The sequence below is a fragment of the Cucurbita moschata genome, unplaced genomic scaffold, assembly GCF_002738365.1.
Source record: "Cucurbita moschata cultivar Rifu unplaced genomic scaffold, Cmos_1.0 Cmo_Scf00074, whole genome shotgun sequence".
Taxonomy (NCBI): Eukaryota; Viridiplantae; Streptophyta; class Magnoliopsida; order Cucurbitales; family Cucurbitaceae; genus Cucurbita; species Cucurbita moschata.
Genome location: NW_019268590.1, coordinates 127,652 through 152,048, shown reverse-complemented (window position 1 = coordinate 152,048; position 24,397 = coordinate 127,652). Strand labels below are relative to the sequence as shown.

At 36.5% G+C, this 24,397-nt stretch overlaps 2 protein-coding genes across 2 annotated transcripts; both read left to right on the top strand.

Moving 5' to 3' along the window:
- The first annotated feature begins 13,782 nt into the window (after positions 1 to 13,782).
- On the top strand, positions 13,783 to 14,352 carry LOC111438416. Its single transcript, XM_023076328.1, has 2 exons — positions 13,783 to 14,175; positions 14,246 to 14,352. The coding sequence occupies exons 1-2, from the start codon at positions 13,822 to 13,824 to the stop codon at positions 14,249 to 14,251; spliced, it is 360 nt and encodes a 119-aa protein (XP_022932096.1). The 5' UTR covers positions 13,783 to 13,821; the 3' UTR covers positions 14,252 to 14,352.
- Positions 14,353 to 21,020: 6,668 nt separating this feature from the next.
- LOC111438421 (NAC domain-containing protein 17-like) lies at positions 21,021 to 24,018 on the top strand. The gene is made up of 5 exons (XM_023076345.1): positions 21,021 to 21,346; positions 21,912 to 22,189; positions 22,285 to 22,584; positions 22,745 to 23,303; positions 23,394 to 24,018. The coding sequence occupies exons 1-5, from the start codon at positions 21,163 to 21,165 to the stop codon at positions 23,759 to 23,761; spliced, it is 1,689 nt and encodes a 562-aa protein (XP_022932113.1). The 5' UTR covers positions 21,021 to 21,162; the 3' UTR covers positions 23,762 to 24,018.
- The last annotated feature ends 379 nt before the right edge of the window (positions 24,019 to 24,397 follow it).

The window sequence follows — 24,397 nt, the reverse complement described above, 5'->3', positions numbered from 1 at the left end:
TATTTCTTTAAAAAACTAAGTATAACTTGAGAGCAGTCCAAATCGGTTACTTACCTCATCATTGACGTTTGGGTCCTCGATTCTCGAGAATTCAGTATCCAAATTGCTCCAAATTTTCTTTGAAGGGTCCATCTTTGAGTCTATTTCTTGTCGTGAACTATAGTCAAAGTTATAAAACATGGAGTGTCGCAAAAAAAAAAAATGTTTCTTGCCGAAATAAATCCCTAAAAGCTTCTTATTGATTGGGGCATTCCAGACCACATCAAGCCTTAATTCCTTCGATCTCTTTTTTATCTTACCCTCAAGTTGAAAAAAAATCATTTTAAAAGGATGAATTTGTGTTGATCCTCCTAATTTTGAGTTTATTGGGCAGATATAGATCTCTTCAGTCACGATTTCTTCATGCTATCCTTTAATTTGAGTTTAGAGGACCATGGGTGAAAATTTTGGAGTTTCTTCCAAATTTATCAAAATTAGATTCGATATGAACTTCTTTCGATTACCCTCGATTATAACCTCTTTAGCTCTTGTTGTTTTGGTGAAAATCATCGTTGGCATCTCAAAAAATGGTTGGGATTGATTCGGGGTGATGAACTTGCTTGTAGGCTTGGATTGAAATTTCCAAATTTTCTTCTCGATTGCTTGAAAACTTAAATTAGGAAAAATCATTTTGGTCATTTTGTTCGTTGAATCCTTCATGAAATTTTTTGAGGAACTTATTTAGAAGGGGTAGGAATTGATTTTAGATCAATTGTTGGACTATAGCTCTAAAATTTTAGAGAACTAGAAAGTGGCATCATAAAGTAGAAGCTTGATTCTCTTGATTCAACCACTCTCAAGTTTTCGTTTTTGTCCCAAATGATCATCCACATTTCAATTACTCATTTTAATGTATTTTAATTAAAACCAACATTTGATATCAGAGTTAGGATATTGAAACAAATGTCGTTACCGTACAAAGTTATCGAAAAAAATGTGACGACGATAAAAAGTGGAAAAGAGGGAGTGTAACGCTCCGATACTCATCCACAAAGACTAACTATGCAGCATGACCAATAAATATACATATTGATTTATAGGCGCAAGGCATGTGGGACACCACTAAGCATGGTGATGACGTTGAGGGCAAAAAGAAGCATGAGAGATGCTACAAACAATGCATATGGGTGTGGAACGAGTCAGAAAAACATAGGTGCAGACTTTGAAGAGAGATTTCTCGACTATTCACATGAAAGACGGTGAGTCAATGAAGACAACCTAATTAAATTGAACCCAACAAATTGGTCCAACTCTTTAAACAACCAATTGGTGCGAGCCTGAAGACAGTTCAATTCAGTAAAACCTAATGAATTGGTCTGTGCCTGAAGACAACCAAATTTAGTAAAACCCAACGAATTGGTCTGCGCCTGAACAACCCAATTTAGTAGAACCTAACGAATTAGTCCAAGTCTGTGCGCCTAAAGACAGCCCAATTTAGTAGAACCCAACAGATTGATCTGAAGACAACCCAATGCTGTAGAATCCAACGAATTGGTCCGGGCTTTAAGACAACCCAATTCAATTGACTCCAACTCATTGATCTAGGCCAGAAGATAGGTCGATTCAATAGAACCCAATGAATTGGTCCAGCCTAAAGACAGCCCAATTCAATAGAACCCAACGAATTTGGTTGGTCAAGGCCTGAAGACAGCCCAATTAAGTAGAACTCGACGAATTGGTTCCAGCCTGGAGCCCAATTCAGTAGAACCCGATAAATTGGTCCAGGGGTGAACTCAATTCGGTAGAACCCAGCGAATTGGTCCAGACCTAAAAACAGCCATGAAACCCAATGAATTGGTTCTGGCCACAAGACAACAATTGTGTTTCAACCATGTGAATTGGTCCTAGCATCCAAAGCCCATGAGCTTTGATTTTATAGTCCAATACATGAGAAGACACAACCCATGTCCCATATTGTGTCAACATTAACAATAAAGACATTTTTTGTCATTTTACAGAATATATTGATTTAAAGGCACCTATCCTTGACAAGCAGTTTAGAACATAGGCTAACATTACAATACATTAGGCTAACATTATTTTTAAAAAAAAAATCTATTTGATAGTATAAATAGTAGCAAATTTATCAAAATTAGATCGGATATGAACTTCTTTCGATTACCCTCTTTAGCTTTTGTTGTTTTGGTGAAAAATCATCATTGGCATCTCAAAAAATGGTTGGGATTGATTCGGGGTGATGAACTTGCTTGTAGGCTTGGATTGAAATTTCCAAATTTTCTTCTCGACTTCTATGAAAGCTTAAATTAAGAAAAATCATTTTGGTCATTTTGTCCCTTGAATCCTTCATGGAACTTCTTGAGGAACTTATTTAGAAGGTGTAGGAATTGATTTTAGATCAATTGTTGGACTGTAGCTCTAAAATTTTAGAGAACTCGAAAGTGGCATAGCCATAAAGTAGAAGCTTGATTCTCTTGATTCAACCACTCTCAAGCTTTCGTTTTTGTCCCAAATGATCATCCACATTTCAATTACTCATTTTAATGTATTTTAATTAAAACCAACATTTGATATCAAAATCAGGATATTGAAACAAATATCGTCACTGTACAAAGTTACCGAAAAAGATGTGACGACGATAAAAAGTGGAAAAGAGGGAGTGTAATTGATATGAACCAAGAGACATCAATCATACAATATACTTCAATGAAGATGTAAAGAAAATGTTGACAAAATTATCCAAAAATGTTACAATTCATGCCACATTAAAGAGGAATGAAGTTTGATGGTTATAAATTTTTGGTAGGTTACAATTTAGAGTTATTGTATTTCATTATTGTATTTCATTATTTTATTTTAAGACTTTTAATTTACATAATGGCCATTAAGTACAAATGTTACCACTCTTGGAATGTCTTTAGTTGTTTCATTTTGAGGCTATATAAAGCCATGTATGTTGTATTTGTAAGCAGACTTGGAAAATATATTAAAAGAAGCATCTGTGCTCTTCTTTAGCCAATGACTAAGTTTCTTTGCAATTCTATGTAGTTTAGGTTGCATGTAGAATCATTCAAGCTTGACATGATCAATCTTGCTTGTGGAGTGATTCGAATCTCAAACAAGTGTTTGAGATATTTGATCAACAAGAATCATTCAAGTTAGCATGATCGATCTTGCTTGTGGAGTGATTCGAATCTCAAGCAATATTCTTGCCTTGAGATATTCAATTCAATGTGGCATGAATTGCAACATCTTTTGATAATTTTGTCAACATTTTCTTCACATCTTCATTGAAATATATTGTATGATTGATGTCTCTTGGTTCATTTTAGTAACGCTCCGATACTCATCCACAAAGACTAACTATGCAGCATGACCAATAAATATACGTATTGATTTATAGGCGCAAGGCATGTGGGACACCATTAAGCATTGGTGATGACGTCGAGGGCAAAAAGAAGCATGAGAGATGCTACAAACAATGCATATGGGTGTGGAAAGAGTCAGAAAAGCATAGGTGCAGACTTTGAAGAGAGATTTCTCGACTATTCACATGAAAGACGGTGAGTCAATGAGCGATTTGCCATAGATGATGATCGTCACTAACCTATGTTCTTTAGGCGACATGGCAAAAAATATTTCTGTTGTCAAGAAGTTCCACCGAGCTGCTGATAAGGGTCAAGGAGTTCTAAATGTTCCAACTGAACCTATTCAACAAGCATTCATTCTCTACAAAATTGGATAGGCTCAGTTCAGCTATTATTTCATGTGTTACAAGATGATTCGAGTGAGAAAGGATTCAACAAGCATTCATTCTTTACAAAATGGGATAGGCTCAGTTCAACTATCATTTCATATGTCACAAGATGATTCGATTGAGAAATGATCCTTTGAAATTTCAGAAGTGAATATTTATAAGATGATTCTCATTAGTATTTCCCCCTCCCACGTTTTAATATCATTTTATCGATTTTTATTAATATTCTCTCCACTTTTGAGTACTCTTTTGTTTTCCTTAATCCTCCTGCCTATTCCTTAATAAATATTGAAAAAATTAATGAATGTGTACATCTTTTGTATTTGCCGATAATAAATGTTAAAACTAATTCATCATAAGTTTAACACACACGTAGCCAGCATGAATACCAAAACGCCTACTACTAAAACAACAATTCAATCTATCGTCTTCGACAGCAAGAATAGATTAAATCAAATGACAAACTAAACCCAATAAATTGGTCCGAGCAAAAAATTATTTTTTTTTAATTGCAATTTCTAAATATCCCACGTTATCATATTAATTTTATATAAAATATAATGAATGAATTATCGAAAATTTTTAATTGACGGGCTTTATAATTGCTAGCCAACGAATTTGTTCAAGTCGAAGACAACCCAATTCAGTAGAATCCAACTAATTGGTCCAGGCCTGAAGATAACCCAATTCAATTGACTCCAACTCATTGGTCCAGGCTGGAAGACAAGTCAATTCAATAGAACCCAACAAATTGGTCCGGCTTGAAAACACCTCAATTCAATAGAACCAAACGAATTGGTCTAGGCTTAAAGACAGCCCAATTCAGTAGAACCCAACGAATTGGGCTGGTCTAGACCTGAAGACAGCCCAATTCAGTATAACTCGACGAATTGGTTCCGGCCTAAAACCCAATTCAGTAGAACCCGATAAATTGGTCCAGGACTGAACTCAATTCAGTAGAACCTAACGAATTGGCCCAGACCTGAAAACAGCCCGATTCAGTAGAACCCAACGAATTGGTTCTGGCCATCAGACAACAATTGCGTCGAGCCCATGTAAATTGATCCACGCATCCAAAACCCATGAGTTTTGATTTTATGGCCCAATTCATTTAGAAGACATAGCCCATGTCATTTAGAAGACATAGCCCATGTCAATGATTTTTTTTAATTTAGAAGACATAGCCCATGTCCCATGTCCCGATGATTTTCAGAGAATATATTGATTTAGAGGCAGCACAAACCGTAAAAACTTTTGTTACCAATTACCATACATGTATGCTAAAATTATTTTTAAAAAAATCTATTTGATACTATAAATAGTATCACACTTTTCTCGACACAAATTTCTGCCTTATAATATACGGTCTCATTTTGTAGACCTTCCATATACCATAATCACTCTATTTAAAGAGTCACGTTTGCATGTTCATGCAAATTTGAGAACACCAAATTTGACTCTCAAAATTCCACTCAAATGTTTCGGATTATGTGGCAAGCATGCATGTTTGAGTTTCTTCAACATTTTGACTTTCTTCATTTTAATTCAACAATTAATTTGAAATTCAGTTTCTTCAACATTTTGACTTTCTTCATTTTATTAATTTGAATAATGAATTTCAAATTAAAATAACATTAAATGATTAATTAAACTATTTAATTAATATTTAATATTAATTCAAATGTCAATCCCAATAAATACCGTCACATAATTGATTAAGATATTTAAATCTTATGTAGATTCGTGCACTTTCAATCATTATTGGCTAGACGTGAAAGATGGTAATAACTTCGATTTTTTTAGCTACGAAGGGAGAAAACATGGTAGGTGTTCAAATTCCCATTCAACCATTTTTTTATATTTTCATACAACTATAAGCATGTGCATGAATTATGATCGATGTTCGGTCAATATTATATGGAAGGTGTAATTAGGGACACAATAGTAGCGATCCCTAAGCTTGCAATGTCACCAGCAAATTTACTATATTTAGTCCGAAGCTACCATACACACGTAGCAAACATGAATATCAAATTAATCCTATCCAAATCGACTAGTAAATTCAATTCAGTATAACCCAATAATTTGGTCTAGACCTAAAACAACTCAATAAAACCCAACAAATTGGTCTAGGCTTAAAAACAACCCAATTCAGTAGAATCGAAGAATTGGTCCGCTCAATGGAGTAGAACCCAACGAATTGATCCCGGCCTGAAGATAGCTCAATTCAATAGAACCCAATGAATTAGTTTGAGCCTGAAGACAACCAAATTTAGTAGAACCCAACGAATTGGTCTACGCCGTAAGACAACCCAATTCAGTAGAACTCAACGAATTAGTTCGGGCCTGTGGGCCTGAAGTTAGCCCAATTCGGTAGCACCCAACGAACTGATCCGGGCGTGAAGAAAACCAAATGCAGTAGAATCCAACGAATTGGTTCGGGCCTAAAGACAACCCAATTCAATTGACTACAACTCATTGGTCCAGGCCGGAAGTTGAACCATTCAATAGAACCCAACGAATTTGTCCGGCCTGAAGATAGCTCAATTCAGTCGAACCCAACAAATTAGTCCAAGCTTGAAGACAACCCAATTCAGTAGAACCCAACGAGTTGGGCTGGTCCAGGCCTGAAGACAGCCCAATTTAGTAGAAATCGACGAATTGGTTTCGGCCTGAAGCCCAATTTAGTAGAAGCTGATAAATTGGTCTAGGGCTGAACTCAATTCAGTAGAACCCAACGAATTGGTTCATGCCAGAAAACAGCCCGATTCCTTAGAACCCAACGAATTGGTTCTAGCCATAAGACAACAATTGTGTAGAACCATGTGAATTGGTCTAGTCATCCAGAGCCCATGAGATTTGATTTTATGGCCCGATTCATTAGAAGACATAGTCATGTCCCATATTGTGATTAATTGTAGACTCATGCGAAAATGACGTGGATGATATTTTTTTTTTTTTAAAAAAATTGATGTCATAGATGGCTATAATAAAGTAAACGTATGTATTTTTGTGTACAAATCAAAAACATTTTTTTTATTACAAAATAAGGTTCTTCTTCCATTTTCTTTTTCATGATTAGTTCAAATATATTTTATTAGTATGCATAAAAAATAATGCTAAGGCTAATTTCAAAATGTAGATTCGTGTATTTTCAATCATTATTGGCTGGACGTGAAAGACGGTAATAACTTTAATTTTAAATTAATGAAATAATATATTAGTTTTCATAAATTATAATTTTATTTTTAAAAAAAAATTATAAGCTTACAAATAACCAAATAATTAATCATGAATTTCAATAGACAGATAACATGATACCAAATTTACTATATTTAGTCTAGAGATACAATACACGTAGCAAACATGAATATCAAATTAAATCTATCGTAATCGACTAGTACTAAAACAACAACTCTATCTATCATCTTCAACAGCAGAAATAGATTAAATCACATGACAAACAAAGGGTAAATCCAACGAATTGGTTCGCAATCCAATTTAATAGAACCAAACGAATTGGTCCGGGCCTGAAGACAACCCAATTCAGTAGAACTGGTTCAGGCCTAAAGACAACCTAATCCATAAGAGCCCGAAGAATTAGGTTGGTGAAGATAGCCCAAACCCAACGAATTGGTCCAACCTAAACTCAATTCAGTAGAACCTAATAAATTGGTTTAGGCCCAAAGACAACCCAATTCAGTAGAACCCAACAAATTGGTCCAGACTTAAAAACAACCCAATTCAGTAGAACCCAACGAATTGATCCTAGCCTGAAGACAGCTCAATTTAGTAGAACCCAACAAATTAGTCTGAGCCTGAAAACAACCAAATTTAGTAGAACCCAACGAATTAGTCCGGGCCTGCGGGCTTGAAGTCAGCCCAATTCAGTAGAACTCAACGAACTGATCCAGGCATGAAGACAACCCAATGTAGTAGAATCCAACGAATTGGTCCGAGCCTAAAAATAACTCAAGTCAATTGACTACAATTCATTGGTCCAGGTCGGAAGTTAGGTCAATTCAATAGAACCCAACGAATTGGTCCCGGCCTGAAGACAACTCAAATCAGTAGAATTCAACAAATTGGTCCAAGCTTGAAGACAACCCAATTCAGTAGAACCCAATGAATTGGGCTAATCCAAGCCTAAAGACATCCCAATTTAGAACTCGGCAAATTGCTTTCAGCCTAAAACTTAATTCAGTAGAACCCGATAAATTGGTCCAGGGCTGAATTCAATTCAGTAGAACTCAATGAATTGGCCCATGCTCGATTCAGTTCACCCATGTGAATTGGTCCAGTCATCCAAAGCCCATGAGCTTTGATTTTATGACCCAATTCATTAGAAGACATACCCCGTGTCCCATATTGTGATTAATTGCAGATTCATTATGAAAATAATGCGAAGACAAAATTAGAAGAGTTTTGGTTTAAGAAATTTTGGTAACAATTACCATACATGTATGCTAAAATTACTTTAAAAAAAATCAATTTGATAGTACAAATAATAGCAAAGTTTTCTCCGCTTTCCTTTTCATTTCACACTCAAACAAAAATGTTTATAATTATTTTGTTGTCCTAGTTAGTATTGGTGTTATCTGCTTCTCCACCTCAAAACATGTTTACCATTCATGATTTATGGCCGAGCAATTTCTCGAATACACGTTTCATCTATTCGGGAACAAATTTATTACAAAATAAGGTTTTTATCTTCTTCCATTTTTTTTTATAATTAGTTCAAATATATTTTATTCGTATGCATAAAAAATATATTTTATTTATGGTTGATATAAGAGCCTATGTTTGCATCTTTGTGGTTGACTCTAGAATTGATTTCTATGGTTGAGAACCTAGGTATTAGAGAGTTGTATCAGAATTTATTGTTGGTATCAAAGCTTAGGTTGCCTTTATTGTCTAGAATTTATTGTTGGTATCATAGCCTAGGTATCAAAACCAAGGATTTCTATTGTTGGTATCAAAGTCGTTGGGCTGAAGATTAGGATTGTAACAATTTGGTATCAGAGCCTAGGTGACATCTTTGTGTCGACTCTAGAATTGATTTTATGTTTCATTTATGTTATTTTATATCTTTTCTTTAAAACCGTTCATTTATTTTCTTCCTAAAATCATACTTGGATCTTAAAAAAAAAATTCTTATCATATTTATTCTTACTATTGTGATTATAGACGGTCTTTATCATTTACTTTAGACCATTTGCATGTTTAATCCATCTAAATTTGGAACGTTGTGTTTGAAGATCAAATAAACTTCGAATCACATCTTTCTTAATCCATCTAAATTTGGAACGTTGTGTTTGATTTTTTTTTTCTCATAATTTACACTTAAAACTTCTAAATTTTCTCGAATTCTGTAAAAAGGAAAGTTAAATTAATAGTTCTCAAGTCTTCACACCATTCTCTTTGGACTTCATCTTTTTCGATGTGCAATTTTCTATCAAAAAATATCTTTTTGTCCCTTATTTGTTTGTTCATTTTTTTTGTTTTATCTTGATTTACTTGAAACTAAGACAAGATTTAAAACAACCGTTCTAGTGGAAGAGCATGAAGAGGGACGTGGCCTAGTTTGTAAGCAAATGTTTAGTTTGCCAACAAGTGAAAGCTCCTAGACAAAAGATGGCGGGATTGTTGCAGCCCCTAAGTATACTAGAGTGGAAATGAGAAAACATAGCAATGGACTTCATAGTAGGATTACCCAAAACGTTTTAAGGCTATACAATGATCTGGGTAATTTTCGACAGGTTGACCAAGTTGACACACTTCTTACCTGCGAAAGCCACATATATAGTTGACAATTGGGTACAACTATACGTGGAAAAAATAGTAAGATTACATGGAGTTCCAGTGCCTATAGTGTCGGATCGAGATCCACGCTTCACGTCAGCATTTTGGCGCAGACTTCAAAAAGTGTTGGGTACTCGCATCGACTTTAGTACCGTCTTCCACCTCCAAATAGAGTGCTTAAATCAAATTTTAGAGGATATGTTACGCGCTTGCTTATTAGATTTTGAGGGAAGTGAGATTCCAAACTCAGCCGGTAATAACCAAAATTAAATAAACAAATAAAAATAATTATAATAAGGCAGTTAAAATAATAATAATAATAAATAAATAAATAATAAAAACAACATCTCCCCACTTCTCTCCCCTAACTTCTCATCCCTTCCTACAATTATCTCTCCTCAACCATCCTGACGCCAGAAAGTAACCGTTGCTGCAAAAAAAAAAAAAAAAAACATGTCAGATTTATTTGAGAAAAAAAAATGAGGATGACCTTTACCCAGTTGAGATTGCTGACGTGAAGATAGATCTGATCAATAAGGTATGTATTAAATCTTCCTTTTCTTTTATCCTATTTTTTTTGTTAGAAATCACAACCAATTATAGTTACATCTTTGTTGAATTATTACCATGATCCATCTTTTAGTTAGAAATTAAATGTCAAATCATTCTAATCAATCATGTCATATTAGTAATATTATTTTAAATTTTTATAAATAGATTAAAGATAGAATGTCCAAGAAAACTTGAGATAAGGAAATAGGAAATACTGAGATAAGGAAGGATTTGGAAATAGAGATCCACTGTAAATTTGGAATATATGAGAACATAATTAAAAGGCAACCGATAAAAAAAGATTAGGGAATTAAAAACAGAAACTAAATATGGAGGGAAAGGTAAATACAGATAACAGTAAAGCTAAGAATAACTTTGCTGTATCTACTTTTTATACCACGGTAACCATGAAAAATTAGATTTTTAATAAAAATATAATTATAGATATATAACATTTCAAGACTTCTAACAATGGACCAATGTAAATTAGAGAAATAATGTTGTAGAATTCAAACCCGAAACTAATGTCATGGGCTCATATAGGTTGACCCGGATTTCAAATGACGGAATCAAACTTTCATTAAAGATATATTCGTGACAACGACTTAAGCTAGCCAGGTAAGTGACCTTACTATCGGCATGGTTATATTTGATGTTGACATGTGCCCTGTGGTTCTGTACGTGTCATATATATTGACATGTGTGAATTGTCTGTGGATCGATATGCTTCCTATATGTTATGTTATGTTATCATATGTGGTTTGTATGATAATAATTATGGTACGATGTGCTCAAGGATATGTTTGAGAGAGGGTACGATGAGGATGCACAAAACGAAATGTAACGATAGGAGTAAGATACGTTCATGAAACGTTAGAGTTAGGTTACATACCGGAGTGCTATGGATAGGAGAGATTGATGAAAGAATACGGTTAGGTTATGGGTAGAAAGAGATATGTTTGTGATAGATTGATAGAACGATAGCGTTAGGATACGTTCTTGTGACGATATGACTAAGGTACGTCACGTAATGATATGTCTGTGATAGGTATAAGAATGTTAAGGCTATGGTAAGTTAAAGAACGATATGACTATGAAGTGTTTACGTTATGACTTGGTTATGATATGATACATTGTATGCTAGATTATTGTGCTTAAGTACGAAATCATGTGAACGTGAATGTATGTTATTTATGCTGCTTAGTTGATGTGATATGAATGTATGTGACGATGTGTGGCCCTTGTACGATTATGGCTTGTGTATGAGTATTGGATTGTAACTGAATGAATTGTAATGAAATACGGTAAATTGCATGATACATAACGCCGCTAGGAATATGTATGATATGTAACGAAATGAGAATGAGAATGACATGTAAGCATGAAAACGTGACACGGGGTTATGTTCATTAAATGATGACTGTAGAACTAGTGGGACCTCATGCATATTGTGTGATCATGCATTTGGGGGGATACCCCTATCCCCATCACGAGGGTACGGACGCGAACATCCAAATGACAGGACAACGATCGTTATGCTCTGCATAGCGCTGCCGTGACGGTTTTAGTTTTAACGGGTCCCGGTGGGCCCCTAGAGCATGCCCACCAGCTAGGGACAGTGGCCCAGCGGTGTGCGAACTAGCTGGTGAGTCCATACTCGCACGTATGAGCTGCGTGTAGAGTATATGGAACACGTCCACGATTACCTGTTAGGATTACACCGTAGGGAAAACGAAACGAAACGAAATGAAATGAAATGAAACGAAAGATAGGTTCCATCATTTTATTGCATGTGATTGTTGCATTTAACCCCAACAGTGGGGTCACTTACTGAATATTTCTTTAAATACTCAAGCCATGTGCTACTACATTTTTCAGGTTAAGGCAAGGCATTCCTGTACGGCTGACGACGACATCGCAACTCGAGATCATGGCACATGCATAGGATAGTGACATTTATTTTCTTAGACTTAGGATAGAATAGGATGTTTTATATTTAAACATTTATTTATTTTATTTCGAGTCTTTTGTTGTGTCGTTTTAAAGATGTTTTCGAAACACGTAAGTCCATGGCTGTGTTTTAAGATAAAGGTTATGTTTTATGGAATTTAAATGAAGTCTTCCGCATTCAATGTTTATGGTATGTATACAGTAGCGACCTTAAATTAAGTAGAAAATTTCGGGTCGTTACACCGCCTGATGGAACTCTCATATAATAACAACTTCCAAGCCACTCTAGGAATGACACTGTTTGAGGCCCTGTATGGAAACTGTGTAGGTCCCCACTATGATGGAACGAAGTCGGTGAGAGAGAGTTAGTAAGACCCTAGCTGGTTCGAGTCACCAACGAGGCTGTCCAGAAAATTCGAGCGAGGATGCGTACCGCTTAAAGTAGACAGAAAAGCTACGCCGATGTAAGGCGTAGAAGCTTAGAGTTTGAGATAGGGGACCTAGTATTCCTCAAGGTAGCACCTATGAAAGGTGTCTTGAGGTTCAGACGTCAGGGCAAGTTAAGTCCTAAATTCATCAGATCATTCGAGATACTAGAATGAATTGGTCCAGTAGCGTATAAGTTAGCCCTACCTCCCGCCCTCTCAAGAGTGCACAATGTATTTCACGTGTCGATGCTGAGGAAGTACATTACATTACATACCCTATCCATGTAATAGACTATGAACCACTCAAACTCAATGAAGATCTGAGTTACCAGAAAAAACCAATAAGAATCTTAGTCAAAGAAGTAAAAACGCTAGACAACAGGGACATTGTGTTTGTTAAGGTGTTTTGGCAGAACCCCACACTAAGAAGGCCACGTGGGAGCATGAGGATGAGATAAGAGAAAAATAATCCCGAGTTAGTACCAGAATTTGAGATTTTCAAGGAAGAAAGTTGTTTTTAGGGGTATATAGTGTAACGATTGAGAAATTAATTAAAAAAAAAATCCCTAGGTCACTAGCGAGGATGAGAAAATTAATCTTCGGATCCCCCATACAAACATGACGTCTGAGCATCGTCAAGACGCCTCCCAGCCTTCAGCGACGCTCCCAAAACACCTGTAGAAGAGAAAAACAGGGAGGAAAGAGGAAGAGAGAGTAATTGACAAAGTTTTCCGGTGAGGAATCTGAAAAAGAAACCCACGAACGAAATAACCCAAAACAGATGTCAAAACACCCGAAATACACCGCTAAAGAGATCCCCGATGACCCTACGGCCATCTACGAGGAATTTGACAATCCTTTGAGATGAATTGTCATCGGAAAGAGATCGGAAAACCCATAAACGAAACTTCGTGATCTGTCATCCTAAACACCTACAAGCCACGATGTCAGAATTTAGTGCAACTTATTTTAGTTTGAATTAGTTATGGAATATATATGATATTAGTAATTTTGAAGAATATATTAGTTAGAAAATATATCTTAGATATTCGTAATCAGTTGAATTTGAATAGTAGTATATTTTATTTTATTATCCGGATTTAGTTAGTTTATATTTTCTTTGTAGATATTATTTAGTATTTCGTATCCTATTTATAGGTTGTGAATATCAATGAAGATTGAACATTCCATTCCAATTTTTTTTCTTATTCTTAAATCTGTATTCTTTCGTTGAGTAATAATATTTTCATATCTATGCACACTTTTGAGTGGTAGATATTGCATCAGTTGGTATCAGAGCCAAGTTGGTACGGTTTGATATTATTACTCAACGAGATGAATAGTGGGAGTGCTTCTATGGGTGTAACTATGGAAAAGCTGGTTGGCAATAACTATAGTTATTGGAAGTTATGCATGGAAGCTTATCTACAAGGGCAAGATTTGTGGGATTTAATTGAAGGTGATGACACAGACATTCCAGCCGATACTCCACAGAATGCAAAATTACGCCAACAATGGAAGATCAAATGTGGAAAAGCCTTGTTTACCTTGCGGACTTTGATTAGCAAGGAGTATATTGATCATGTTCGTGATTTAAAGTCACCAAAGCAAGTATGGGATACACTTCAAAAGTTGTTCACTAAGAAAAATACCGCTCGACTGCAATTTCTAGAGAATGAACTAGCTATGGTAACGCAAGGTAATTTTTCTATTGAAGAATATTTTTTGAAAGTGAAAAATCTATGTTCTGAAATTTCAGAATTAGATGCTGAGGAGCCAGTGAGTGATGCTCGATTACGGCGTTATCTTATTCGTGGATTACGGAAAGAGTTTATGCCCTTTGTTTCCTCAATACAAGGGTGGGCAAACCAGCCTACCGTAATTGAACTGGAGAATCTTTTTTCCAATCAGGAAGCATTGATTAAGCAAATGACTAGCAGCAACGAATTTTCCCCAAAGTTAGAAGGTGTGTTGTATGTCAAAGATCAAAGTAGACAGAACTTTCACTCAAGGTCTTCATCTAGCAATGAGAATCAATTCAGAAGTGAGGAGTCGTCAAAGAAGCCATTTAAAGCTTGTTACAGGTGTGGAAAACCAGGCCACTTTAAACAAGATTGTCAGGCGAAAGTGGTGTGTGATTGTTGCGGAAAGCTAGGCCATATTAAGCCAAATTGCTGAGTCAAAAACCAGGAATCAGAAGCAAATGCTGTACATGAAAGTAAAAATTCTTCAGATCCAACTTGGGAAGATTGCTTAACCACTGAGGTTCTTGACCAGCCAACAAACATGGCTTCAGCCGTATATCAAGATGATGTCTCTACAGGTGATCAAAATTCTAATTCCACTACTTACGCTTCTGAGTTTGATTTTCTCCAAATTTCGCATCTGGACTCTCTCTTTTTCTCTGATGCCAATTCTGTCGCCCCTGATGACCCATCTGTTTATTCCACGGCCTTGGATTTGGGATTTGACGAAAGTGAAGTTGTCGAGCTAACATTTGATGATCTTGACGGTCTTTACCTTCCCTCTGAGGCTGACGATTTCCTCATCTTGGAGAATTTGGATCAAACTACCAATTCGCAGGATTCGGCTACTGATGCTCCGCCCCAGCCTTACCCAGAAATAGCTGCACTGCTTGATGATGATGATGATGATTTATCACGATTTGGTTATGATGTTGAGGACATGGAGGAGAATTTCGTAGTTCAGGCAAATTTGTGTGAAGAAGGGGAGGATGGTTCAACTGATAATAAGTTTAGTGTGGCTAAAGATTTTGAGAGGGTGACAGGAACCCAGAATATTGTTAATAACAAATCTTTTGGCGACGACATTTTTGAGGATGCAGACGTTGACCATGTGGAAGATGATGTTGATAAGCCACGAACTCGGCGGCTTTTGGATGATCGATTTGACACCCTCTTAAGTCAGGACTATGCATCTAGTGACAATGGTGACGGTGCTTGTGATGAGCATGATGGTTGGGTAGCTGAAGAAGATGAGTCCCTTGCTCAGAAGCTCAAGCATGCCCTTGGTGAGCATAGTAAGGATGACTTGGACCTTGACCAAGAATATAAAACTCCTGCGGGTATATTGAGTGGGAAAAAAGGATTAGAAGATCAAGAGCTTTTGCAGTCTGCCAGAGATGTAATTCACCCGTGTATGGAGTATGCTGAGTCTGCACAAGTTGAAATGAATTATTACTCTTTGTCATTAGAATTGGAACAATCAAAAGCTCAGATTCAATCATTGGAGGGTCATATCAGTAATTTGGATCCTGCCGTTAAGGACTTGGAAGAGGTCATATTCATGAAACCAGATTATGCTGATGCTCACTGTGATTTAGCCTCCGCTTTGCATGCAATGGGGGAAGATGAGCGAGCAATTGAGGTGTTTCAGAAGGCAATCGACTTGAAGCTTGGCCATGTAGATGCTTTGTATATTTTGGGTGGACTTTACTTGGACTCAAATGGTGAAGGAGCTTTTATAGTTGTGGAAGCCTTAAAGTTTAAGACCATTGGAGAGAAGACTGTTTTGAGACCGGAACTGTCAAATGCTCTCAAAATTAGATCTTTTAAGAAGATTACCAGATTGAATCGGTATGAAGTGGAACTTATTAAGAAGGAAATCAGTGAAAATGATGTGTCAGTGTCTTATTTAGGTGGTGGCGTGCTTAAAAAGTCCACACGCAAGCCTAGCTGGAAGAAATTCTTCGTAGATTATTTTGTTCGAGAGAAAGTGTTAACGCAAGATGTTGAATTGCAGGAAATACATACTAATGAGCAAGTTGCAGACATATTTACTAAGGCCCTTGCCAAAGTGAAATTTGAAGTTTTTCGTAAAGGCTCTCGAAGTTATTGAGAAATAAGTTTGCACTGAGAGGCTGTCAGAATTTAGTGCAACTTATTTTAGTTTGAATTAGTTATGGAATATATATGATATTAGTAATTTTGAAGAATATATTAGTTAGAAAATATATCTTAGATATTCGTAATCAGTTGAATTTGAATAGTAGTATATTTTATTTTATTATCAGGAGTTAGTTAGTTTATATTTTATTTGTAGATATTATTTAGTATCTTGTATCATATTTAAAGGTTGTAAATATCAATGAAGATTGAACATTCCATCCCAATTTTTTTTCTTATTCTTAAATCTGTATTCTTTCGTTGAGTAAGAATATTTTCATATCTATGCACACTTTTGAGTGGTAGATATTGCGTCACACGAAACTTCATGAAAAGGAAGCATAAGATCTAACAGAAGGATTGAGGAGAACAGCGAGGAAGAATGCCAGAAATGGTCACGGGAAGGAGAGAGAAACAAAATAAAAAAATCACGCAGGAAATCAGGCGAAGAAGAAAGGATTCGTCGGATCCGGGTCGAACCGGAATTGAGTGCCCGCGACCCAACCCGCGTCTGCATCCAGCCCACTTGCAGCGACCAAAATCCTTCCTCGACCCAGTAACCAAATACCAGTCCAGCCCGTAACTCGCGGACGCAACTAGCGGCTACCTCTGCAAACCCTCAGCCCAACCAAACTAGCCCGCAGCCTAACTCACTCGCGGCCCAGCCTGCGAATAGAAACCAGTCAATAGCCCAGCCCTTAATGCGACTCGCAAGTCGACCCGAGACGCTTGCGTCGACATGGGCTGCTCTAGTAATGCCATGTGTCAAGCCGTGGCGCAAGCAGCCCTTCAGCTTGAGCGGCACAGCGGTGCTCCGGTGCGGCTTCGGCAACTAGCGGTGGCGTATTTGGTTAAGCTTTCCATTTTTACCTGATTTTCACGGTTTTTACCTTCCAGGGCCTGTTTTCAGCCCCGATTAAGGTAATCGAGACCATTTTAGCGCCGTATTTCACACTTTTAGTTGGATTATTAATTAAAATATGAAATATTAACGAAAGGTGACGAACGGTGCAATTGGAAGTGAACCCCCGAAACCTTTGGAGCAGCTCTCGAGGAACGGGAACTTATGTTTAGCTAATTAGGGAGTACTTCGACTAAGGCCAACCAAGTAAGTGGCCTTACTATAGGAAAGACTAAAAATGGTAAGAATTATGATGATGTATGGACTGTGTCGTACGATGTCGTATGATAGTATGTGATGATGTATGAATTATGACGATGTATGAGTTGCATCGTATTATGCCATATACTAGTATATGATGATGTATGAATTATGATGGTGTATAAGTTATGATGATGCATGAGTTGTGATGCTTGACGATGTGCGTAGTATATATATATTTCGATGAATGACGTACTTGATATGCTTGATGCACTTTATAGCAATATGATGAGTATGATGATTGTGTGACGTTTACCTTCATATGATGATGTTTTTCATATTGAGCATGTTATATGATGATGAGTGTCAGATTGCATCATGTTGTTAGATCAACATATGACACAACCCTAAGAGCATGAAAATGATATTAATATAAATATCCATGAGTATGTGTTACTTAGAATAACAAAAAGATAAGACTAGAGAGTCGTATCAAAAGAGATATTACGATGGATTTAGAGGGACCTCATGCAAATTGTATGTTCATAAGCATAGGGCTACTTCCCCTAAAGATGATGAGTGCGGATGCGCACAATATGATGATGAGTGCGGATGCGCACAACATGATGATGAGTGCGAATACGCATCGTATGATGGAGGGTGTTCATGAGGCGCATGACACTCTTCTAGAAATGTGAATGCTACAATAGTTTGTTTGTTCTCGCCTAAGCTGCACCAATCCTACTTCTTCTCTTCTTCGAGTAAGATATCTCTACTTACATGATTTTTTTTATATTGAGGATCATATCGCCTATGCTCCTTGGTCCCGTCCTCCATGCTAAAATACACCATCTTTTGGCTTTTATCATCAAATTTCTTGATATGTGGCCTTGTAGTCGTAACATATGTTGTACAACCAAAACCTCTCAAAGTGAGGTTTCTTACTGCAGCATAATTCGTGAGGGGTGCGAGTGTCCAATACCTTTGTTGGCAAATGGTTTAGAAAACAAATCACCAAATGGTTTAGAAAACAAATCACATGTCGCGCACTGCCTCACCACAAAAAATTGTTGGGACTTGCATATTTTTTTAGTAAGCTTCATGCAATATTCATTACGATGCAATTTCTTCACACAGCCATATCATCTTGTTTTTTTAGTGTACGATGCGGTGAGGTGACTTTCAATGTCTTCCTCTTCACAAAACTTTGAGAAGTTTTGGGATAAGAACTCGCCACCTCAGTTACTGCACAGGTTTTTTAGCTTATAATCAAACCCACTTTCAACGAGTCTTTTGAACTTCATAAATGCACATAAGACCTCTCCTTTTTCTCTCAGCATGTACACCCACATCTAACAAGTGTAATCATCAACAAATAAGAGAATTTATTACCAGCAATCAATGATGGAGTGATCATGCCACATAAATCTACATGCACTAATTGCACTGGTTGTCGTCATGAAAATTGGTTTGAGCTGGAAATGACAATATTGCTTGCTTGGAGACTATGCAACTTTTACACAATTAGTTCGAGTGTATGATTTTTGATAGCCCCATAACTATCTTTTTCTCTACCATCATTTTGAGTGCATGAAAATTCACATGTCTAAGTTTTGCATGTCATAACAAAGTTGGATCTATGAGTATCATCAATAAAGAAGTGTGATGGCGAGTGTCTAATAGTATCTTATATAGGAGTTTTTGCCATTGTTTTACTTCCATCAACAAGACTTCTCTTCTATCAAATATCTTGAAGAACGAACTTACTAACTCCATCTTGCTGTCTTCTTTTGTAATTTGATTAAGGCTGATAATATTACTATTCAAACTAGGGATGTAATATAACTTATTCAGTAGACATTGATCGTTGTTTTTAAACTTGAACAAGAGGAATCCTTTGCCTTCGACGGGTAAAATTGATTTGTCATCCAACTTCACATTTCCAATGATTTTCTCATCAAGCTCCTTGAACTTTACTCGATCTCCAGTCATGTGGTTGCTTGCTCTGTTGTCAAGGTACCACATGCTTATCTCCACTCAAGTCTTTCTCTACTTGTGAGAAGGTTTGCCAACCTTATCTTCAATGATAATCAACAAGTTATGGATACTTTCAACCAACATCAATATGAGCTCTTGGTCATGTATAAGGTTTATCTCCTTATCGCACTTCTTAGTTGGATACTCATCTACGTAGTGCCTCTATTTTTCACAAGAGTAATGCCTAATCATGCTTTTGTCTTTCTAGTGGTTGACATGGTCATAGATTGGTGATAGGTTGACACGCTTCCTCTGTCGCCACATCCCCGACCACAACTAAAGTCATGCCCATGACCTAAGATTTCTGTGTTGTGGTTGCAACGTCCCTTCGTATGTGGGAAAAAAAAGTCACATTTTTCTTTTTTGTCTGTGCGAGCTACTCCTCATGTGTGAGAAAGAGGTGTTTCTCCTCCTCTCTGTCGTCGAAGCTGTAACGACTCTAAATTTCTATATATTCTGAGTCATTATTAACGACTCATGCTCATCTCTTATACGTGGAATATAACTCTTAAATGCTCTTCATAAATAGCGGAAAATTTAAAACTTTCAAAGGACTTCAAACGGATAGAAAACACTGCTGAACTTAAGTGTTTCAAAACATAAGGTTGGAATTAAAAAAAACAAAAAAATTATGAGAGGTCACAAAAATTTCAGCGACCGCCGAAATTTTTCAGATCTCCCACGACCACGAACCATGGAACATTCAGACTCTCCCTCCCTCCTTTAGACTTCAGCCCCGCCACAAGTATGTGCACAGAAGAAGAAAGGAAAGAAAAGAAAACGTGAAGAAGGAAAACCAAAGCTTTTCTGGTGAGAATTCGAGAGAAAAACCCACGAACGAAACCTCAACCCGACCCCTAAAACAACCAACCAATGCCGCAAAGGTGACCACCTACCTAAGACAAACCCACACAAAGCAAGTATACGTCATGAGTGACCGTCGCCACCGTCGAAAAAGGATTCCGAAAACCAAGTTTTTGAGGAAACGAGATCTACCTCCACCAACGTCCAAAAACCCATTATTCAATTCATCCATTTTTCCTTTTTCGTCCATATATTGATGAAAAAAAATTTTCATCCATATATTGATGAAAAAAAATTTTAAAATATTTTTTTTATAAAGGGTAAAGGGTTAATACTACTCTTAATATTTAATGAATATTTTTTAAATATAATATTAATGGTAAAAGGTTTTTATTTTATTTATTTATTTATTTTACTCTTTTTTAAAAAAATTAAAAAGTATTAATAAAATATTTTAGAATTTAAAGATATTTTCATAAAAGTTAAAAAATCTTTTTAAAATGTTTTCAATTTTTTTAGTTTAAAAGTATTATTAATTTTTTTAAAAAAAGTTTTTTTAGATAAATTATGAAACTGAAGATTATTTTAATTAATTTAGGAAATATTTATTAAATTTTAAATATTTGACTTTGCATTGATTTTGCGAATGGAATCTTACCAAAGGTTTTTTTTAAATCTTGAATGACAAGCAAACATCGCGTCCGCTTTGTTCACAATCACACATCCCTAGACTCTGCTTCCTTCCCCTTCACTCTTCCCCTTTCTTCACCAAATCCCCCCTTCAACCATCTCACTCCCTTCCATCCTTCAATCTTCCCTCTCATCATCATGGAGGTCCTGAGCCGGAGTTCTTCCGGCGAAGATAAGGGCTTCCCCCCGGGCTTCCGCTTCCATCCAACTGATGAAGAGATTATACTCTACTACCTCAAGAGGAAGATCTGTGGCCGAAGAATCAAGCTCGATATCGTCGGCGATATCGACGTCTACAAGTGGGAACCCGAGGAACTGCCTGGTATCTGCTTTTTATCCCTTTTTCCAATTCCATTTAGGATTATGTTTCCGATTCCGTTTCTTCTGAAGATCACCTACCTGGTCAATTTGGGTGTTCTATTCGGAGGAACTTGTATTTCATTGTTTTTGTGGTTTTCACCCTAATTTCTACTTGGCTCACTGATCGATTATAATTTGCGAGTGCATCCTTGCGAAGTTAGTTTGATTAGTTGATCTAGGGTTTATTTGCTGACGCCAGTTTCTGATTCTGTAATCCTTTTGCACATGCTGATTTCATCTCTGATTTCTAGTTTGTTTTTTCCTTTTTTTACCTTGGAGCTGAACGTCATATGTTTCTTATTTGTTTTAATCTTCTCATTTTTTGTTGTTGTTGCGGAAAGCCTTTGTTGGGATGGTAATCATATCTGGTTTCTCATTTCTGAACTTGTTACAGTTAGTTACAAGTGATAATTGTTTGGTTTGTGGTTATGGTTTTTAATTTGGTACAATTTTTTATGATTGTTTATTTTAGCAGTAGATGAATGCTTATTTTCCTTTGTAGGTTCTAATACTTGAACGCAATGCAGGGCTTTCTAAGCTAAAAACAGGTGATAGACAATGGTTTTTTTTCAGTCCAAGAGATAGAAAGTACCCACATGGGGCAAGATCAAATAGGGCAACCAGGCATGGGTATTGGAAAGCTACTGGGAAGGATCGTACTGTGACATGTAATTCTCGCGATGTTGGAGTTAAGAAGACGTTGATTTTCTATAGAGGTCGTGCCCCTAGCGGTGAGCGTACTGACTGGGTAATGCATGAATACACCATGACTGAGGAAGAGCTGGGCAGATGCATAAATGTGAAGGTAAACACATTATTCAATTCATCCATTTTTCCTTTTTCGTCCATGCTGTTAGTCTTTCCTTGTGTTTTGCTGAGTTTTGCTATTCTTTATTTCAGAACTATTATGCTGTTTATAAGGTCTTCAAGAAGAGTGGACCTGGTCCGAAAAATGGTGAGCAGTACGGAGCACCATTTAAAGAAGAAGACTGGGTTGATGATGAATTCTGTGATTTTAATTTTGATGACAAAGAGAAACCTGCCGAGAAACCCAACACGGATACTACTGTCACTGAGAGCGAGAATCGCCACATGACCCATCTTTCATTGGATGATCTTGATATGTTCATGATACAACTTTCCAATGAGGCTTTACTTGAGTTTCCAGAAGCTGATCCTTGTGCCAACTCCTTACCCCAGGTCAGTTTATTTAAAGGCCATCTTTCTATCCAAGATTGTTGGAATTACAATTGATTTGTTAATAAATGTCGAATGCGATTATTAACAAGAATATTTTTCTATGATAGACCCCAGAGGAATTTCATGATTAACTTCTAGCTTCTTTTTTGTTTCTGTGTAGGATGGTAGGCAAGAAGAATCTGGGTGTCCTGTTGTTGATCTATGTTTGCAAGAACATAACCTTCCTAGGTCAGTTGAATTGTCGAGTTCCGAGCAGCAGCCGAGTAATGTGCCTGAAAGCATTGACCTCACCAAGTCAGATCGACCATTCCGGACACCTGAGGCCAAATCTTCCCCCAACCTTTCTGAACTAACTAGTTTTCTATTTGAGGATGATTTTCTGGAAATAGATGATCTTGGTGGTCCGGAATTTAATCTATCAACCACTGAGAAACGATCTGGAACTGGGAACTTGCAGTTTGAAGAGTTGAATGGATTGTGCAACCTCGATCAATTTCATGATGCAGCCATGTTTCTTAATGATATGGGGCCTTTGGAGTATGGAACAATTCCTAATTTATTCCAGAATGAAAACATGGATATCTTGGCAAACCCATTGGATGTTCAGTTCCAATCCAATCCAAATTGTGCAAGTGCAAACCAGATCGACAATCAAATGCTGATTCCTGATCTGGCCTTACAAGATGGCTTTGCTTTATCAGAGTTGCCACAAACTTCAGGTATATAGTGGAAATCCTCTACTCATGGACAATAATACATATGACATGAGTTAGCTACTAATATTGTAGTTTATGGCAATATATATATAGGTGTGTTGTGTGACCCTTCAAACCAAAATGAAGTCGGGAAGGACGTGAGTTCTGCTAGTCGCGTTTCATCCGCTCTCTGGGCCTTTGTTGAATCTATACCATCTACACCCGCATCAGCTGCAGAGAATGGACTAGTTAACCGATCATTTGATCGAATATCAAGCTTCGGTAGGAAGAGAGTAAGTACGAATAGCACGATGGTTTCTGCAATTGATTCCTCTTCTATTATTGTGAGTAGTAGTAGGAGAACAGCAAGCAGGAGCAGAAAGGGTGGGTTCTTTGTGTTCTCTGTTCTTGGAGCATTATGTGCCATCTTATGGGTATTTATAGGAGCTGTTAGACTATGGCACAGATGCATCTCCTTATGAATCTGGAGATGACTTTTTTTTTTTTTTTTTTCTCTTAACTTTGTGAAATATATATATAAAAAATAAAAATAAAAAAAAATAAAGGAGAAAATGGAAAAAGCTGAAATATGGGGAAATATTGCAATTTTGAAACAATGGAGGGGGGAAGTTTGGTATTTGTTTATGTATGATGTGGCGTAGATTTGTATGTATAGGTAAGCAACCACATTTAAGTACTCGTTTTAATGTAATGTCAAAGTTGTTTTTTTTTTCCTTCATTTGTTTGTTTGTTGTAAAATGGTCCATTGCTAATTTTGAACTGAATCTAGGAATATGAAATCAAATGAAGAAAGGATATATCTGTTGAGCTGTTAGAGATGCCTAATTTAATATTTGATTTAAATTTTCATATAATAAAAGATATATATATATATATAAATAAAAGTTAAGTTTTATGAGTTAAAGGGAATATAGGAGAACTATGAGTTAAGTTCTTGAATCGAGTGAAAACTCCCCCTTATGAAAGTTTAAAGTTTAAAGTGAAGCATAATATGACATTTTATGGGTATATATGAATTTGTTTGTTCATTGATAAGGATGAACGCTAAATAAAAAAAAACGATGTTAAAATGACTAAAATGTTCCTTTAACAAAATT

Coding starts and splice junctions, on each gene's coding strand:
- LOC111438416 (XM_023076328.1), top strand. CDS start 13,822: ATGAATAGTGGGAGTGCTTCTATGGGTGTAACTATGGAAAAGCTGGTT.
- LOC111438421 (XM_023076345.1), top strand. CDS start 21,163: ATGGAGGTCCTGAGCCGGAGTTCTTCCGGCGAAGATAAGGGCTTCCCC. Junction 22,190..22,284: donor GCAGATGCATAAATGTGAAG/GTAAACACATTA, acceptor TCTTTATTTCAG/AACTATTATGCTGTTTATAA. Junction 22,585..22,744: donor GTGCCAACTCCTTACCCCAG/GTCAGTTTATTT, acceptor GTTTCTGTGTAG/GATGGTAGGCAAGAAGAATC.